General features: G+C 40.8%; 1 protein-coding gene across 2 annotated transcripts in view; it reads left to right on the top strand.

The window, feature by feature from the left end:
- The first annotated feature begins 17,147 nt into the window (after positions 1-17,147).
- Positions 17,148-19,614, top strand: part of TDRD3 (tudor domain containing 3) — a 104,053-nt gene continuing 101,586 nt past the window's right edge. For both annotated transcript variants that reach the window (XM_071550266.1, XM_071550256.1), the window contains exon 1: positions 17,148-17,332. In XM_071550266.1, coding sequence (XP_071406367.1) covers positions 17,292-17,332 — 41 coding nt within the window. In that variant the 5' untranslated portion in view covers positions 17,148-17,291. The remainder of the gene's footprint in view (positions 17,333-19,614) is intronic.

Genomic DNA, 19,614 nt, shown 5'->3' with positions numbered 1-19,614 from the left:
TGAGGAGTAGCTGAGCACTTCGGGTTTTTCTTCTTTGGAATGAAGGGGACGAAAGGACAACCTCAGGGAAGTGGAAAGGGAGATCTGATCTCTTCTCCCTGGGACTCAGTGATAGAACAGAAGGGAATGGTTCAAAGCTGCATCACAGGAGGTTCGAACTGGACTTTAGGAAGCATTTCTTTATGAGAGGGTGGTCAAACACTGGAACAAGCTTTCTAGAGATGTGGTCAGTGCTCCAAGCCTGTCAGTGCTTAAGAGGTATTTAGACCACCCCCTTAACAATCTGTTTTTACTTTACAGTTCTCAACTGGTTAGTTAGCTGGACTAGATGATTGTTTTATGTCCCTACCAACTGAAATAGTTTATTCTAACATTCCATTGCTTTCTGCCATTAGTAAAACAATAAGAAATTAAACTGTTTCCTTGTTCAGATTAAATGAAATAGCTGGTCTTGTTAGCCACATCAGCTTTTGAAAATCCATGGTCCTATATCAGCTAAAGACCTAACAATTATAAGCCATTCAGCTTCCTGCATAGGAGCTGAATTGAGACAAAACATTTTCAAGCTTTTCAGTTGAGATATTTACCTCCCTTGTGTTTTTATGGTACTTAGGGCAATGGAAAAGATTGACATTTGAGTGTGTACAATGCAGATTAGTAGTATCATAGTTCAGAAAGAAAAGATTCTCACAGGCAAAAATGAATTATTAAACACAAAATAAAAAGAAATGGGAGTGCTCTAATACAGAAATCAGAACCTTTTTGAAGAAACTGAGCTACGAACTATAACTTCATTTTTAGCATTATGTTGAACTGTTTGGCTTTGGCTTATAACAATAGATGAGCCACTGTCATAAACACAGAACTGTTTTTTGATTGGTTGGTTGGTTTTGTTTTAAATCTTATAAATAGTCACAGGCAATTTCAAAAGTATAAATACCAACTGTTTTAGTAACAGGATCTTGGCAGATTTTCAGTTGCCAGATTTGTTTAATGACATTCTGAAATTGGATAAAATTTTGATGAAGTTGATTATTCATTCAAGATGAATGAAATTTATCTTCACTCAAGAAAAAATTCAAAATCTATTAAGCACGTTATAGATCTTGTAGCTGAAAATTAAGTGTGACTAGGAAAAACACAGATCAATGAGGAATCTGAGTTTTATGGATCAGATGGGCTCAAGTGCAATCACTTGACTGAACGCTGCATGTGCATCAGATCCATTAGAAGCACTTGCAGATACTGTAAATACTTTTAGAAGGTTTAAAGGTACTTAATATAGATGATGTCGGAATGCCAATACCATTTGTGGTATTTCTTGTGTTAGAGGGATGCAGCTTATATAGTATTTCCAAAGTTCAACCCTATTACCTCTTACATAATGATTCCCTAATCTAAGAGCACTGTTTAAATTTGTGACTGTCTGATGTTCAGAATTGTAAGAATGCCAGGTAAAGCCTGAGATTTCTTTACCTGCCAGGAGAGATTGTTGCTTGACCATTCATTTCTTTACATAAGTGATAGTGCCTCATGAAATCCATGCAATGGCCCTTCCGGAATTATCAGTATTATCCTCCCCTTCCTGGGTTTCAGAGTATGCAGCAATAATGCTGTCCTCACTGAGCATGTGGCAATGGATATCTGTTATAGCTATATTTAACAAAAGAGCAGATAAGATATTTTAAATTTGTAAGCTATCTGCCAGGTTGTAGAATTTAATTTGCAAGACCAAACTTCCACAATATTGTGTTTATGTTGCAGTGCCATTTACTGTTTAATAGAAACATTCAGAATGCCCTAGTTCCATCTGTTATAAATAGTGAAGGCTGGTAAACACTCTGCAACCAGAGTGTTTCTGTTTGCGGCTTTCTGGCAAACTATGTTTAGTACAGCCCCTAAACATAAAACAAGATTTATAATTTTTACATCACAATTTTTTTTTTAATTTACTCTATAGTAATTACTCTAGACCTTTGAGTAGATATATAAATAACTTAAAGTTTTACATTAAATTATTGTGTGAGAATACAGGGCAAGTATACACACATAGATATTTCACACCTTCAGTAATACTGCAAGTTACAAATCTTTTTTTGGCTGCAGAATCTTTGCTATAACTTTGCAAATATCTTTTTGATCAAATACATACAGCTGAAAGGCGATCCCAAACACTTCTATGCATTATATGAACAAATCTCTCAGTTTTCAGTTAAGAAAAATCCATTGCCCTAAAACCAGATGAGTAGGAACAGACTTGCAAAGGGCTCTGAGATGAATAGCCAAAGGTGAAGTTACTGCTGTTCCCTGCACTCAGGAGAAAGGGAGAAATTGTGTAGCAACAGAGTGAGTCAGTCATTGATCAAGACTGTTAGAAGGTGTGGGTGACCTGCTGTAGCAAAAGAAGGTTCCTGGTAATGCTGTTTGGGTGTGAACACTTTATCAGCTGCCAAACTGAAAACCAAGTTATTCTATACAGTTAAAGAAAAAAAAAACTTGCAATCTGAAACACCTGACACAGTCTACAGAAACACTTGAAAAGACAGAGTTTAAGTAAGTTTACATCTTCTTTTGCTCAAGCTGGATGCCAGCAGGTGACTCACACATCCACACAAAAAGTAGAAGAAAGATTTTTTTTTGTTTATTTTTGAAGCTGATTTATTTCAAAATCAACTTGACAAACCTCACTGTAGTCACTGCAGACAGTCATTAAAGCTAGTGGATATTTCTTCCACTGCAAAAAAAAATGTTTTGGGTTTTTTTTATTTTAGTTTTCCAGCTGAGTTGCCTGACTTTGACTTCCCTGTACCCTTTCCATGACATACTGACACCACTTAAAACTTCTGGCTGTGTGAGCAGATGATGCTATAGACTGGACTCCTTAAAAACTAGGCTTAAAACACTTGCCTTTGGAAAGAGAAGGAATAAAAAGTTCTGACTTTAGTTTTACATTTCAATTATACTTGACCTTGGAGTAATTAGCAGAAGACATATTCTTCAAGGCAAAAGCTATATTTCAGAAATCAACTGTTTCCCATGCTGTCATGCCTGTGCAAGACTCTTCTTCATATCCACATCCTTAGCTGAGCAACCCACAATGCACACACATCCATGGTTTCATCTTCTGTTTTTCCCAGTGTTTTAAGTATTGACTTCTCAAGTCAATACTGGGACATGACTTTGATGTGAACCTCAAACTGTACAGGAAATCAGCAAGGAAGATGTGTATATGTAACACACTGCCCAATGTCATCATCATGGCCAGGATTCACGAATGAAGATTTGGGAAGGGCTCTACCCACGCTTGCTGCAAGTGTGCTGATGGCTAAGAAGGCCAATGTGGGACTGGCAAGTCCAGTCGCAAAAGGCACACCGGAACATCTCCTTAGGCAATATTGGTGAGGCATGGTTCTTTCTGCATTGTAATCCACTAGCATGTTTATTTCTCACTTTTTGCTGCAATAGAGTATGTTTGGCTTCTGCAATTAAAGTGCAGCATTTTAGGAACATCAATTCAGAACATACAACCAGAAAGTGACTTTAATCTGGAATACAGTTAAGTGTCAAGTAATATGATTCTGTCAGAAACACAGAAACTTACAGAAAAGGCAGATTCCTGATCCCTCTGGCCATTATTTCTTTAAGTTCTGGAATTTTTAAATGTGCACTCTTCTCATTCTTTGTTTGTGACCTTTTTCATAATGACAGGCATTTTCTTATCTTTTTCTTCTTGGAGTCAAGTTAATTTAATTTACTGATCATATCAAAGGCCTAATTCTTATGTACGTGTCTTTCACTGGATTAGTTTAGCTGAGTGTAAAAGAATGTTAAGTAAAGATAATAGAATGATTCGTGTGAACACAAATGAAGTTGTTAACTGTATTATATACCTTGCATTGCTTATCATATCTGATAAGAAAGTTCAATAACATTTAGCTTTGGCACAGCATGTAGCTTCTTCAAGAACATAACACTTTGGACAATTTTTTAGATGCAATGGAAGTAAAAACAAAGGCTCCTGATTCAGAAATTGGTTTTGTCCAGGGTTCCATTCCCTCTCAATCATCTGCCCTCCACCTGCCTTAGGGAGAAGTCAGTGTTTCATGCAGCAGCTACTACTACATTGCTGGAAATCACAGCATAGTCTAGTATGAGGAACTAACACTTGTCTGTTGTGTAGCACTGGAATTTATGCTAGTTTATCATAGCAGGTTGTGATGGTAAGTGAAGTAGTTTTAGCTCATGCAGGAGAGAGGGATGTTCAAGAAAAGCACGATGGATGAATGAGGTGGACATTCATCTCTTGTTGAGTAGACTTGTGTTTGTATGAATCAGCACCCTCATAAAAATCCCTGTTCCTGTCAAGTATCATGTAAGGTCTGTGGAGAAAGGTCTGCACTTCGAGCCCAAATTACAGCATCACTTCAGTTACACCATTGAATTAGGCCAGCAGAGCTAATTAATTAGTCATAGAGTCAAGGTCATTTAGACTGAAAGGAACCTTTCTCTGAAAGGGTTCTGTTGATCCACCATTCAGAGTAGGTCTGGCAGGTTGCTCAGGTTGTCCAGTCAAGCTTTGAGTATTTCTAGGGGTGGAGTTTCCTCAGGGTAGAGATACCTATGGCTGCGTACCTTCAGTAGGAGTAAGTTCTTTTTCTCCTAACATTTTACCAGAATTTCCTTTGCAGCAGTTTGGTGCAGTTTGTCTCCTGCTTTCACTCTGCATCTTCAAGCAGAGTCCAGCTTCACCTTCCCAACACCCCTTAACAGGCATTTATAGTCAGCATCAACCTCAGCCTTCTCCAGGCATAGCAAACTCAGTTCTTTTAAGCTTCTCCTTATAAGTCATGTACTTCAGTTTTAATCACTCAGAGTAGATAAACCTTTTATCTAAACTTGTGCGTCAAACATCGTAAAGTGTTCAGCTCTTGAAATTCAAGTCCTAGACATGCAGTAAACTTATCTTTGCATTCAGGAGGCAGAGGAGCCAAAACAAATTACAAGATTTATCCTAGATGCATGTAAATTGGCAGAATAACCTAATATCTAAAATGTCTGAATTAATTGCTGTGATCCTTAGATAAATAAAAAAGGTGTATTTGTATGCTTATATATGGCACTATTGCAGAGATGAGTAAGGAGCAACATTATTTTATTCTGTCTAATTTTTAGAAATGAACAGCAAACACTGGTAGCTTTCTTTGGAATCTTTTTTAATTTGGTAACATTTTGAAATCTTACCTTAAACCAGAAGAAGTTAATGACTTTCAGTTATTAAATTTAGCCAACAGAAAAGCCAGTGGTTATTTGATCATAGTCTGTCAGTTTGTACACTGGGATGAGCCTTAGATCAGAGAATTGTGGAATTAGGAAGACAACATATAAAAGTTCTGTAGTTGGAAGACAAAAATATCAGTTCAAGCTAAAATAATATATATCATTTTAGCATGATGGCAATTTGCATTTAAAACAACTTAACTTGAGAATTAGGGAATTTAAATTTTGCCTTTAAATTTTGATTGTGTATCTTTCTAAAAGGTGTCCTCCAGCCCAGTCAGAAATTATAGATCAGAATTACCGGGTGAAGTATTGGGCCTCTGTTATGCAAAAGCTCAGAGTAAATTGTCAGCAGAGTTTCTTCAGGTTTTAACTCTATGTATGTATAAAGCAGACCCAGAGTGATTTGCTACAAAGTTAATCCCCAATGGCTGCTTGGACTGGAAGAAACACCATACTTCTGTGTCAGATACTGCCATCCTCTCCGTTTTTCAAATTTCTAATCACCTGCATTCATTATTGCAACTGTTGGGACAAAAGATGGCAGGGGGAAAATATGGTTTGGTGTTTTGTGGGGTTTGTTTGTTTGTTTTTTGTTTGTGGGTTTTTTGGGGGGTGACATAAATTAGACTGTCTTCTTTTGATATTTCAACTTGGATTGTATCTCATATTGCAACTAACTCAATTTTTTAAAGGCAATTTCTGACCACTAAGCATAATGAAAATGAAAACTATTAAATAATCTAGGTGGATTGGAATCTCTAATAATATTTCACTTTCAGGTCCTTTAAACTTACCTTATACTTCTTGACCCTACTGGATATGAATATCTACAAAACAAAACTCACACAAACCTGATGCATATAACTTCATAAGAAAACAGCATTCCAAATCTAGCAAGTAATTTGACTATTGCCCTTTGACTACACGTGAAGAACAGAAACATTTATATCACACATGGAAAGCTCTTAGGACAATTATGAGCTAAAATCTCTGCGCTTCATCTTTTTGTGATGTTCCTGGTGAGAAAAGCATTAGGTTTCAATTTTCCATGATTTCCTCTAAAAAGCCCTCTCTTCCTCACTGGGAGTCCTTCTGCTTTGAAGGACTGGACTCTTTGTCCCTGGAGCTGTTCCATCACTTCTGGAGTAACATACCATGTGCATCCCTCAGCCTCCTTACACAACAAGTTGCAGTAAATCTTCAATTTAATATCCTAACCCCTTTTTTTTAAGAGGCATGGAAATAAGCTTTCCTTCAGTAACTGTTCCTTCCTCAGCTTTCCAAAAGCACAACCTAACTTGAGAAACCTAAAACATAAATTGTATATATGTTCTATAGAAATGCTCTAAACAAATGAAACAGAGAGAGATTTTATAGCAGTAATAATTTCTTACTTGCAAGTGTTTCAGAAGACTCCCACAGCAGCAGGTGTTAAGGAAGCATCCATCTGTTCTTGTTTCTCTGCACAGAAGTATCTTGAATAGATAAGAGTTTCTAAATGTTCAGGGTTGTCATTAAAATGGGTTAGCTGTGATCGTCACTTAAGGCATTCCTGATATTGAAATTAAAATGAAGACTATCTCTGGTTCTGTTGCAATTTGAGAATGCGATCAATGGTTCCCTGAAGAAACATCCTGTCAACTGGGTACTTTTTAAATTATCTTCTGAAAACCACTTCAGTATTCCTGCGACTGAGCTGGAAATGCTGTATCAGCAACATTACTGTTCTCTGAAAATATGGATCAAACCCCAGCTGTTGCAGATATGTTAATTGATGAATAAAGTTAAGAGATCTGAAGCCTTTATACTACACATGAAACTTATGTTTCTATTTAAATATTGAAGGCTTTTCAGCTTTCTCCTCCAATGCGAAAAATTACTTGAGTCACTTCTAAAGAAGGCTTCAGGGTCTATTAACTTGAATGCTACAGTTTAAAGACCAGAGGACTGGAGCTTCATCAAGGCTGCAGTGAAATCAGCATGAGAAATGGGAGATGGCACACAAGCTAAGAAAAACAACACATCAGGTTTTTTCAGAGGTAAGACAGAAGATATATGGGACAAGAGTATGAACGAAACTACAAAAGAGCTATAAACTTCTACACACTCTGAGGCATTTTTATAACTTAGGTATTTCTATTTAAGCTACTACATTGTCATAGATCAGAAAAAGGATTTTGGCAAGTAGTGTGAAAGTGTTAAGAATGAAAACTCCCTCTTTGCTCTTTTAGCATTGCACCCCACTCAACAAGAGGAAACAAAGGAAGGTTTTTGCAAGTAGCACATATAACACTTATAATATCTTTCTAATTAAAGCTAAAATAATACCAAATGAGTTATTAAGGATTTGTATTAGTTTGTGATTTACCAAGTCTGGTAGCTTCCCTGTAAGAAAATGCTAGAAGGACCTTGTTCACCAAAGTCTGATCTGTTCATCATGTTTTCACTTTCTATATTCCTCTGATACTGTGTCCTTTCATGAAGGCACATTGCTTTAAGTCCTATGGAACACTGTGCTATCGTATGCAAATGACTTGGTCTAGATACCTGGTAGCCAAATATTCTTATACCATGATGGAGCAGTTCTGATATTGTCAACCACAACCGTTTACAGCTGAATCTATCTGCAAAGCTTGAGGATCTCAGCTTCAAAAGCATACGTTGAAATATAATAATACAGAGCTTTGCATCTTCTAAAGAATCCTCTCAAACAAGCAAAAGCTGACCAGCCTCCAGCTGATATGGGATTTTTGCAGATTTAAAGACCAATCTTAAATGCAGTTATAAACCTCAGATTGGACTTTTGTGGTTAATGGAACACTTGATTTTTTCCCTTGATTGTTGACTTTACTGAGAGCTTTAGATCCACAAAAGTGTGAATAAACTGGGGGGGTGTTTTTAGAAAATAGTTTGTTAGCAATTTTGTTGTTGAGAATTGATAAAATTTCAAGAACAGCATTGTTACCCAGGAAAAAAAACCCCAACAAACAAAAAAACAACCCATCCTACCATGATCTGGACAACAGAGTATGCGATATACTAATTTGTTTGATGGAAAAGTATAGATTGCGTGCTAGGATTGTGTTGGCACTAGGAATTTTGCTAAGCCACCTGCCAGGTTAAGCCACTCTAATCATGTAACCATGGTAATACTGCTGGCGTCAGCGTAAAAGACTGATTTGTGCAGCCAGTAAGGACTGGGCACCTTAATGCATTAACTGGACCTGTCAGGAAATGTTTGGAAATAAATATGCAAAAGAGGTATAAAAGGTTCTTTTAGATTGTTTATTGTTTTGCTTCAGGCAATATTTGTTAACAGCAGGCCACCTTGTTTATCGAGCTACATGAACGTGGTTGTGAGCACTGAAATAAATAAAAAACTGCTGGTAAATAACTGCTGGTTGATTCTACTCTGCTGCTCTGCTTTTTGTGCTTTGATGGGAAACAACTGTTTCATTTTTAGCAGTAAATGTTAGCCCATGTTTGTGTTCTGATGAGGTGAACTGCAGCTTACAGTAGTAATTGCAGAAAATTTGAAAATAAGACAAACCAAACAAAATTTGGAAGTTGTAATTAGACTCTATAAAAATGGTCAGTAAGTTGGTCAAAGTGTTGCTACCATATATTTGACCTCTTTTTACTATCTCTGTGTTGTCTTCCAAAAGCTTTTCCCACACACACATTTTCTGTCCCTCTCACATTTGCCTTTCATATGCCCCTCAGTTATGTGTTTTCCTCACACCTTTAATTTGCAGCTACACTGCTCCACAAGTAATGGGTTTGTTTTTTAACAGAGAGGCAATGATCTGATGATATACTGACTCTAGCATCAGTGCTGACTTAATTAATTTCTACCCCTATATCAACACAAGCGGTGCAGGACTGTAATGTGAATCAGACCAGAAAAGAGATCCACTTTAAAGTAAAAACTGCAGCACCTCTTCTCTCCCTTTTTCAAGCCAGGTGCCCAGTTCACACAGTAGCCCCACAAGCATAAGCATTTGTAAACAAAATTAAAGGAATGCCTCAGTGAATTTTATAGAGGGTGAAAAAGAGTAGTTTATTTCTGATTTTGTGGTCAGATGAGGGAGAAAGATATACTTCTAAAATCTGTATTTACTCTCCAAACCAAAAGGCCATTTGAATGAGAAGAAAAAAAAGGAGTCCTTAATGACCTTTCTGCAAATTTTCATGTTGTGTCTACTTTGACTTGCTTACCAGCAGCATTACTTGACATACTATTTTCATGGCAAGAAATTATTTTCACTCATTGCACTATATTTTAGTGGTCTGAATTCCAGTTGACACAGGTAGCCCAAATTGCTGCACTATGCTGGGGCTCAATTGCTGCCAACTTTTTTTTTTCTCTCAATTTTTATGGTCTTCCTTCACAACTTTTTCTTCTGCTCTCATTCCTCTTTTTTCTGCTTTTGTCATTTTTCATGGTGAATGCCAATTCTCAGTGGTTTACTAATTTGTCAAACAGCACTGTGCTTTCTGGAGTGTATTTGTGTCCCCCCAACTGTCAGCTATTGGATTCTGTACAGAATAGTTGCTGCATGGGCACATATATTTGCTTCTGTACTGAATCAGGACTTTTTCTCAGCTGTGAAAAAAATGTACTGAAATAAAGGAATTAAAACTTTTAAAACAATTTTAGAATCAGGAATCCACTTTAAAATGTGGGATTATGCATCTTTTTCTGTTTCTGAAGCTTTTCCTTTTGCTGTTATGCCCCATTGCTCTGTGGACTCCATTTGAACTGTCTTAGGTGTCAGGATAAATATCCAAGCCAGGGAAGTTCTAAGTGTATACTTGCAAATAAGGAGAAGTTGTTCATGGCTCTAGCATTTCTGTTTATTTTCATTCATCATCTTTGAGGACAGCGGAATCTAACCTAAAAGTTAGCTGAAAAATACAGTTGGAAAAATAATATGTTGCTTTTAATAACTTAAAATATCTATGGCTTCTTTAAGGATGATTCTGGAATTTTGTAATTCTGCTCATAATTCTGCAGTTACTCAGAAAATAGGGCCCAATTCTCTCTTGAAAGATTAAAAACCTACTATGAAGATCAGATGATGCTTTCACATTCTTTTGGTTTCTTGTGTTTTGCTAACAGGCAGGAAAGAAGGAGCACAGAGGACAGAATAATAACAGAACAGATACATAAATAAAAGCAGAATCAGAAAGGAAAAGGAATCATTCATAAGTGAAGGTCAGCAACAGCAGGCCTAGTTACTGCACTTGATTATTAGAAGTGTTGATTATGCTGCTTCTTGAAAGTTCTTAAGAAATGTAGTTATTTTTCCAAACTGCTTTGCACTGCTTTGGGTCTGCAGACTACAGGGGAAGAGCAGTGGTAGGCAAAAGCTGCCACATCTGAATAGGAAAGATGCCTACCACAGTATATTTTCACTGCCAGGAAATAACACAGAAGCATTCTTGCCTGTTTAGTGTGTATTAAATCACAGATAGAAAGTCAACTGCTTATCTGGAGCCTGGCATAGATTTCCAATAACTTGCTTTTCCTCAAGCACAAACATACGACAGCACTTGAGGAAAACCACAGAGTGAATCTTTTATAATCCAAAAATAATCTTTTTAGATTTCCATGAGAAAACAGTAATTATTTATTCAGTCGTTTTCTCTCACCTTGCAATTAAGTCAAGTGCTGACACAAATTGCTGGATCATTTATGTCCCAAACTGTTCAACAAAGATGTCTTCTGGTATTGCGGATAAACAAAATTAAAACTTTATGGCTTTTAATAGTAATAATAGCAAACCTAATATACAGAGTAACTACGCAGCCACATATATTGCTGTGTAATAGGTAGGCACTGTTTTGCTGCACAGCTGTGCTCCCCAAGCTAATCTATGTTTACAGTTAAGGTCATATTCTGTTTGTGTACTCTTGTGAGATAATGGTGTCTATGCTTATATGGCTCTGGCAGGCTGCTCTACGGGCTTCCATCACCTCAATGTTTTGGGTGGTGCTTTCCTACCATAAAGAATATGGCTGAGTTTTACAAGGGATGTCCATGTGGCTGGACAGGCAACCCTAAGGTGCTCCAACCATACCCACCCTGCAGGTATTTTACATCATGCTGAAAGCTGACACTGTGTGAGGTGTCTTCTTGTATAACATTTACTCCACAAGGCCTTTAGCACAACTGTGAAGGCCCTAAAAGTGCTTTCCCTAACTTGTCTGTGCACAGATATGCCACAATTTCAACATGCAGCCTTTCATGAGCAGTTCTGCAGTGTTCATTAATATCAATCTTAATTTCACAGAGACAAAGCTATGACAAATTCAACTTGAAAGTCAGGGGAAGTATGAGGGAAGCATAAGTCTGCATGGAGGACCAGGCATTCCCTATGTGCTTTCCTTCTATTTGAGGGCACTATTGCTAACTTGTACACCGAGTGACTGTATGGCTGGCAACTGGCCTTCAGCAGTGACTCCACTGTTATGGAATTTTGTTTGGCTGCATCATGTGTATTGATCTCAGACACCAAGTGACTGCCAATGGGACACTGACTTCTCCATGTAACATACCACATTCATAGCCCTGGGATAGGAGCTCTCAGGAAGCAGCAAATGTGGGCTGCCCCACAAGGGAAGGAAGCCAGGGCAATAGCAAGGCAGGTAGGGCAACAATCTCTTCCAGATGGGCACAATGCCACAGTATCTGAGCAGGTACCATGAAGGTGAGCAAGGTCTGCGAGTATTCAAGATTACAAGACATATCTACAGTGATGAAGTAGGTGTCAGGTCAAGCCAGCAAGTCAAATCAGTGGTGCTGGATCAGAAGGAACATAGACAGGCACAGGCATTCTGAAGGCAAGCCTCAAGGGTGGAAGCCTGAGCTTCAATGCAGCTCCCAAAAAGGAGCAGGAGGTCCCCAAGAGGCTTCTCACAGCTCCTTCTCATAGAGCTGTGACCCCAGCAACCTGATCCAAGGCTACAGCTGCATCATATCAGAGCTGCAATGGAGCATGGGCAGCCAAACCGTAAGGAAGGGGGAAGAGGCTTCAGAGCCTCTTGGTGCACTCAGAGCCCTGAGAGCAGACTGCTTATTTCCAGATTTCCATCCAGTTCAGAAGGTATCAGTCTCTTAAAAATAATCTTGTTAGAGGCAAGACACAGCTGTTCAGGACTGGAATGTTTACTACAGCCCGGTAAAGTCGGCAAAGCCATATGCTGTTTGATTCTCTGCTCCCTGGCTATTTACCAATTCAGTGTCCAGAGGACCAGTAGGTTGAGTTGTGCCAGAAGCATTGACAAACACAAGCCCTTCTGCTGGCCCACGAGGGGCCCTGAAAGCATCATAATTATATGAGATTACATTCTGCAGTTCTTAGTGATCCATTATAGCTTAGTGATCGTTGCAGTGGTTCATCTGCACTTTCAGGTCTGAACTGTTGACATTTTGATAAGCAACCATGCACAGAATTCCTAACAGCACCATTGTGCCATATATAAATGCCCCATCCTGACAACCACTGTGGCTCAGTGAGTATCCTGCCAGCAGTGATGCTGTCTTTTTGACTGACATAATGCCAGTGTGAACTTTAAGATCACCATGGCCTGTCGAGCACTTAGTGATTTGCAGGAGAGAGTGGGGACTGTGGTCAAACTGAAGGGTTCCAGAAGCAGACACATAGATGACAAAATCAGTTAGAGCAGCCTGATAAAGATCTAGCCTTAGCTTTAGCAGAAATTATCTCTCCTTGAAAAACCACCTGAACTACAGCCTGTGGCTATACATGGTGGTATTATGTACAAGACTTCACAATTCTTTACAAATTCCAGGTTTGAAAATATGGCTGCTGTTTGTCTCTTTCCTTTATCTTGCTCCTTTCCAAGCCTCTCTCCTCCTTCTTCCCTATTAAAAAAAATAAAATCATTACTTCTGGAATTTTCACTTCTCTTTACTCTATGAAAAGTCAATTCCTTCTCCTGTTGCCATAACACACAACAGCCACTTGATTGCCATTAGACAGAACAGATCAGGCCTGGCCTCCTCCACTAGCAATCACCAGTGTGAAATGCTTGTAGTAACCACCTGGTTTTGCTCTTTGTCTACAATTTAAGGAAGTTCACAACAGAAGGATGAGAAAAAAGACTGAATGTTGACTACTGTCCTTCAGATAAAACATTCACAACACTTTGGCTGAAATACAATACATGTGTAAAGCTGATCCTGCTGACTGCTCCAAATCAGTTCAGGTCCCAGCCCATCACAGGACACTGAGAGAGCACCATGTTTATTGAAACCCCAGCACACTCCTAGAAACACAGTGACCAGAAGGGAAGGTCTTCAGTGTCCACTCATTTTCAGCTACAGATCCAGGCTAAGGATCACCTGCTTTTGCATTCAGTAAGCGGACCTGTTACCTTCAGATAATGTAATGGAGAAAGAGTATTCTACAGAAGGCAAAAATGTAGATGAAAGCATAATTTCTGGCATTGTGGGGACCTCTTGTTGAACCAGGTGTTCAGGGTCTTCATCCCACTGTTGTTGGTTTCAGCACACCAGGTTGGGGTGAATGATGTCATAACTCAGAATGTACATTGCAGGTTTCCGCTTTTGCCCTTTGCTGGCAGGTGTGGTCCACAGTTTCAGCTCCCCAGTTTTGTGAGCCCACAGGTGAAACAAGAGGATTGAGCCTGCAATTGGCAGGAGTTGAAGGCAACAAAGATGAATCAACCTGTAGGGCTGCTGCAAAAACTGGCTTTTTCTGTCTCGTCCCGTGTGGTAGTTCCGTCTGTTCTCTGTCTCACCAGTGCCCTATGTGAGGTGCTCAGGTAGACCAAGCCTTTTTGATACAAAGCATCCTGAAATAACCTCTTTGTTGTAGATTAAGTTGTCCCAGGTCTCATGGGCAGCAGTCAAGAACTGTATTTTAGGCATTTTGGACAGAGGGAGTCCATGTGAATTTTGTGAACAGTGATGCACTGAGTAACAAGCATTTTTCAAAGAAAGCTGTGGAGGCACTGAGCCCCTTAAAGGTGTGTGGGAGTTTAGTTTGGTCCCTGTATAGCCTCAGGTGCTCTGATGCTCTTTAGCTTCAGCAATGTCATTTGTTCTAAAGGCGATCAATACAGAGAATATGCTCAAAGAGTATTTTATCATGCACAGTTCATACGGAGGGTCTTATCCCTCCAATTTGTGGTTTTCTGACTGCCTGACAGGCATTGTATCACCTTCTGTTTTATTGTGGAGCTAATTGTTCACCTCTCTGCAGCACGGCTGACAGCAGCTAGAAACAGCAAAGATCAGGCAATGCCCTCCATGGGCAGAGAAACACACACTAATGGGGACTACTTATGTACAAAAGGATGTACATGTGTATGTATATATAGGTACATACATGTCAGTTTGCATTTAATGAATGTGTTAGAATAGATGCCTTCAGACCTCTAAGAAGGGCAGCACCCATGTTTTCTTTTTAGATGGTGTTCTGTGACTTGAGATGCAACAGCTGGCTGTTTGCTGGCATAAATTGCTGGTATAATTGCCTGGTGATTTCAATGAAGATTTAAGTAAGCAAAAGCCTCCATGTCTTAAACGAACATGAGGTAATGGATAAAGTCTGTAATTCTCATTATCTTCTCCTAAGTCATACTCCATCCCTTACTAATTGGCTCTATGGGCACCCCATTTTGAGATACAATAATGTTTATAACCTTTCCTTTATAATCTAATGTGCAGGCAGGTCAGACTACAAATGCAAGGTGCATTTATTTCCATTTCTTTTGCATAATAAGTGTCTGAACTGGAACTACGCTCCCACCTGTCTCCTAGTGCTTTTCCATAGCAGTTGCTACTGTTAAGAAGGGTGTGACTTAGCCACTAATACTTCAGTGTGACTATTCTGCTTAACTTTAGGGTATTCCTCATCCGTTAATTTAGGTGTTTCTTTGGTACAGACATACAGTAGGTCTATTTCAAGGCTCTTATGTTAGTTAGTTGTCCTTGCTATCATTCCTTCAGAAGGTCATATTCATCTGGAGTCTTGTCATGATATGGGACTGAACAACCTCTGAAAATCCAAACACACGATTTGGTTACTCACTCCATAAACTATACAGATAGCTGGGTTGCTTCAGTTTACTGAATTCTGTGGAGATGGCTCTGGTGATTGCTCTCTGCGAACTGACATCAAAATGCATTGTTGTACTTTCCCAATTAATAATGCTCCCTCTGCTAATATTTTTTTAATAACCACCATGAGGACTGAAACTTCCCTGATTGCAATATTCATTGTTTTGAGATTTCGTTGGCAGAGATCACATACCTCGGTCTTCTTTTTCAAGATGAATTTATTTTTTTTTAATGTTAGGGCTAGAGTACATTCTTTCTGTTAAGGCTCCTGATCAGGAAAGCTTCAGGGGCACATGCAGCATTAGACATTGTTCAGTTGAGTCTGAATAACATGAGGTTTGTTTCCTTCTTCTATGTCAAACTTTTTGTAATTATCAAAGATTTATGTGCCTTCTTGAAAAACAGCAGCCTTACAGGACACCATATGCACTGGTGACAAAATCTTTGTCCTAGAGTATTTATATGAAAGAGAGTATAGATATGAAAGAGAGTATCATGATCAGCCCGGAGTGTTATTTGTAAAAATCCTGAGCGATTGGTACTCAGTACAGCAAAAATGTTTTCATGTGGATCAAAAAAACAAAATACAAAACAACAAATCCCAAACAACCAAAAAACAACCAAAAACACAACCTGCAAGCTTTGACTTGGAGATGGTGCATGAAAACTGAAACATCTCAAGGATTAGAATGACTCATGAAGAAAACTGCATTCTTATAAATAAACATAGTGGGTGGCTAAGTTTTGAAACCTCAGTGCAGTAGAAGAGAATTACCATTTTGCACTGGTGGGTTACAGAAGTAGCTGGATGTGACTCTTAATGCAAATTGTCAGTGTTTTCCAGAGGGCAGCTGCCCTCACCTGCAGGCAGAAACCCCGACCACCAAGGCCTTGACAGGCATTTTCTTAAGTCCTGATCTGCTCATGTTCACGTTCACCTTTGGGCAGTTTCTCTGAATGCTGGAGCACACAGCAAAGGGAAGGAGGACAACACTTCTACCTTGCCCATCACTGGCACTTACAGCAGTAAGGATGAAATACTGCTACTCTTTTAAAGTATAATTCCCATTAAAAAGGCAGATTAAAAGATCTGTTCATGTCAGTGTCCAGCATATTAGGGCAAGTCATTAAAGAAAAAAAACGAAAAAGCCCCATAGGAACAGCCTTTCTCATAGAATCACTGTGGCTGGAAAAGCACTGATATTGGGTCCAACCATTGAACTGAGCCCTGCCAAGTCCAGCACTAAACCACCTTCCTAACACCACACCTCACGTTGTTTGAACGCCTCAGGGACAGTGATCCCACTGCTTCTCTGGGGAACCTGTTCCAACACTTCATTCTTTCTGTGAAGAAATTTTTCCTTATATCCAATCTCAGCCTCCTCTGGCACAACTTGAGGCCATTTCTTGTCGTTTGGGAGAAATGAAGAACCAGTCCATGGGAGGAGAGGCTAATCCCTGCTCGCTTCCAGGTCTCCCCCGCGCCTCCTTCCTGAACAGCTACAAATCCTTCCTGACCCGCACCTCCCGTGCCGAGGGCATGGAGGAGAGTCCTCTCCAAGCCCCCGCTGGTTCCTGTGTCCCTCCCTTACAGAGACCCACAGCAGGCCCAGCCTTGCCCCGCCTCGCTGCCCTCACTGCTGCCCTTCTCCGCCATGGCGGCGGCAGCGTCCCGGCAGGCGGCACAGCGCCCGTAGCCGCCGGTCGCGGGCTTTGTTCGTCTCTGCCTGCGCCGCCTCCGCCCCTTCCTTCCTCCTTCTTCTCCTCCACTCCCTCCTCCCGGCCCGAGCGCCGGGAGCGGCCTGGGGAGCGCGCAGGCCCTGCGTGCCTTCAGCAGCTCGGTACCGGTGCGGGTGCCGCGGGCCCAGCGCGGCTGCTGAGCGGGGCGGGCGGCGCCATGGCCGACAGGGCGCGGGCGGCGCTCTGCGAGTCGGGCTGGTAAGTGGGGCCGAGCACGGCCTGGGGCGCGCCCGGGGGGGACTCGGGCGGCGCGGGGGGTTCCCCGCGTTCGGGGCGTGGGGACGGGCCCGCCCCAGCTCCGGCTCCGGCTCCGAGCCCGTCCCGGCGGCCGCGGGCAGGGAGTTGTGCCGCCCCCGGGACGCTGGGGGCCCTCCCGGCCTCCTGCGGGCACGGCGGCCCCCGAGCCCGGGGCCACCCCCGCGCCCTCCCCGGGCCGGCGGCCCCTGCCCGCTCCCCGCCTGCCCCCTGCCCGTAGTGCTGCTGGTAATTGCACGGTACGCCCCTTAGCGAGGAAGGGAAGACGGAAAAAGTAAAGTAGGGTGAGGCACACGTGGGGCTGGAGCGCGGGTACTTGTGTTTGCTGCTGATCGTTGGGCGTACAGTATCCCTTTTGGAACAGCGCGTTTTGGCGAGTCGTGCTTTTCAAATAGTTACTGCAAACGCTTACTTGACAGCCTGCGGGTGGTTTTGCACTGTAGGAACTTGCTTTGTTGGGGGGTTTTGTTTGTTTGTTTTGTTTACTGATTAAAGTAATTCGCTTATTAGTTGAAACTGACTTTTTTTCGCTAACTACTTGGAAGTCTTTGACCAAAACAAAAGTTCAGTGCTAGCCAAAAGCACAAAGCAACAGACTTTGGATGTAATTGAGAAAAAACGCTCAAATTACGCAAAGTTATTGCCAGTGGTATTTTGGGGATGTTTCTATTTTGCTCTTGGTGGTTCTCCTGTATCATGATTTTATATATGGCTAAGATGTGAAAGATTAAAGTGGATGTGTGATTTAGAATAAAAAAAGGTTGATTCATTTGGAAGGGATCTACAGCAATCATCTATTCCAATTGCTTGACCACTTCAGGGATGGCCAAATCTTGGTATGTTATTAAGGGTGTTGTCCAAATGTCTCTTAAACATTTGAGAGGCTCGGGGCATCTACCAGCTCTCTAGGAAACCTGTTGCAGTGTTTGACCGTGCTCTCAGTAAAGAAATGCTTTCTAATATCCAGAACTTTCCCTGTCCATCCTATCATGGGATATTAGGGAGAAGAGATCAGCATCTCGCTCTCCACTTCCCCTCCTCAGGAAGCTCTGTAGAGCGTTGAGGTCACCACTCAGCCTCCTTTTCTCCAAATTAGACAAGCCCAAAGTCTTCAGCTGCTCCTTACAGGACTTGGCAGCGGCTTTGTTGCCCTCCCCTGGACACATTCAGTGACCTTCACATAATTTTCCAGTTTGCACAGAGTATTCCAGGTGGGGCCCACACCAGCTGCATACAGCGGGATAATCACCTCTACCCAGCTGGTGAGGCTGTGTTTGTTAGCCCAGCTCTTGCAGTGCTGCTTTGTGATAGCAGTGACCGTGTCTGTATGTCTGCTTCTTGGATAAGTGTATCCAGCATCAAAAATACTGTTCTGGGTAGTTCTAGAGTCCACAATCCTGTGATTCCTCTGTGTCATGGAATTGAAGGACTCAACCACCATTTCTGCTGCTTTTCATAACGTTAACTTATTTAAGGGGAATTTTTGACTGAAACTCACCCCTCACCTCCTCCGTACTTACTCCTCTCTGAAAAAGCTAAAGTTTTCGACAGAAATGTTTTTATTTTCATAGTTTTATCTTCTTTCTTTCTATTGCCTCTTCGAAATTTTATCACTCAGTTTTCAACTGTTAGTTGTTTTACTGCTTTTTCAGTTGAACGAGTGCCACTGGTAAATGGTTTTCAGGTTTTGACAGTACAAAATGAGGTGTCTCGGAAACGATTTGTTACTCTGCAGTGTTTGCCGCCCTCCTTGGGGGCACATACTCTTGAATGGCTGCAAAGACTTGTTATTCTTGGAGTACTGCAAAGTGTGAGCCAGAGGCTGAAAGGTGGTTGGGCAAGTAATGGGCTGATTATCAGGTCCAATGGAATTATGCCTTGGCCTACTTGCATTGGGAAGGGTACTATGAAAGAGAGGGAAATTGATGCATATACTTTTGAGGAATGTGAGGAAGAGTGGAAAAAAAATGATTTGAAAATCTTGTTTAGCTAAGTGTTTCTGCACTTTAAAAAATAGTAACCTAGACATCTGTGCTTCTAACTGTTTTGCTGTTGCTCTTATGTTTATGACTTTTCTTGTATTATTAGATCTTGGAGTTATTTAACACCTCTGTGAGTAAGCCCTGGGTGGTATTTAATGTAGTGTATTTCTGGCTACGCTTGACTACACTGGTGGTTAAATCATGTTTTGTACCAAATTGGTTGTTAGTGGTGCTGTCACCTGA

This window comes from Pithys albifrons, chromosome 1 (assembly GCF_047495875.1).
Source record: "Pithys albifrons albifrons isolate INPA30051 chromosome 1, PitAlb_v1, whole genome shotgun sequence".
NCBI classification, from domain to species: Eukaryota; Metazoa; Chordata; class Aves; order Passeriformes; family Thamnophilidae; genus Pithys; species Pithys albifrons.
Note: the sequence above shows the minus strand (reverse complement) of the source record. Positions and strands in the feature narration are given on the sequence as shown.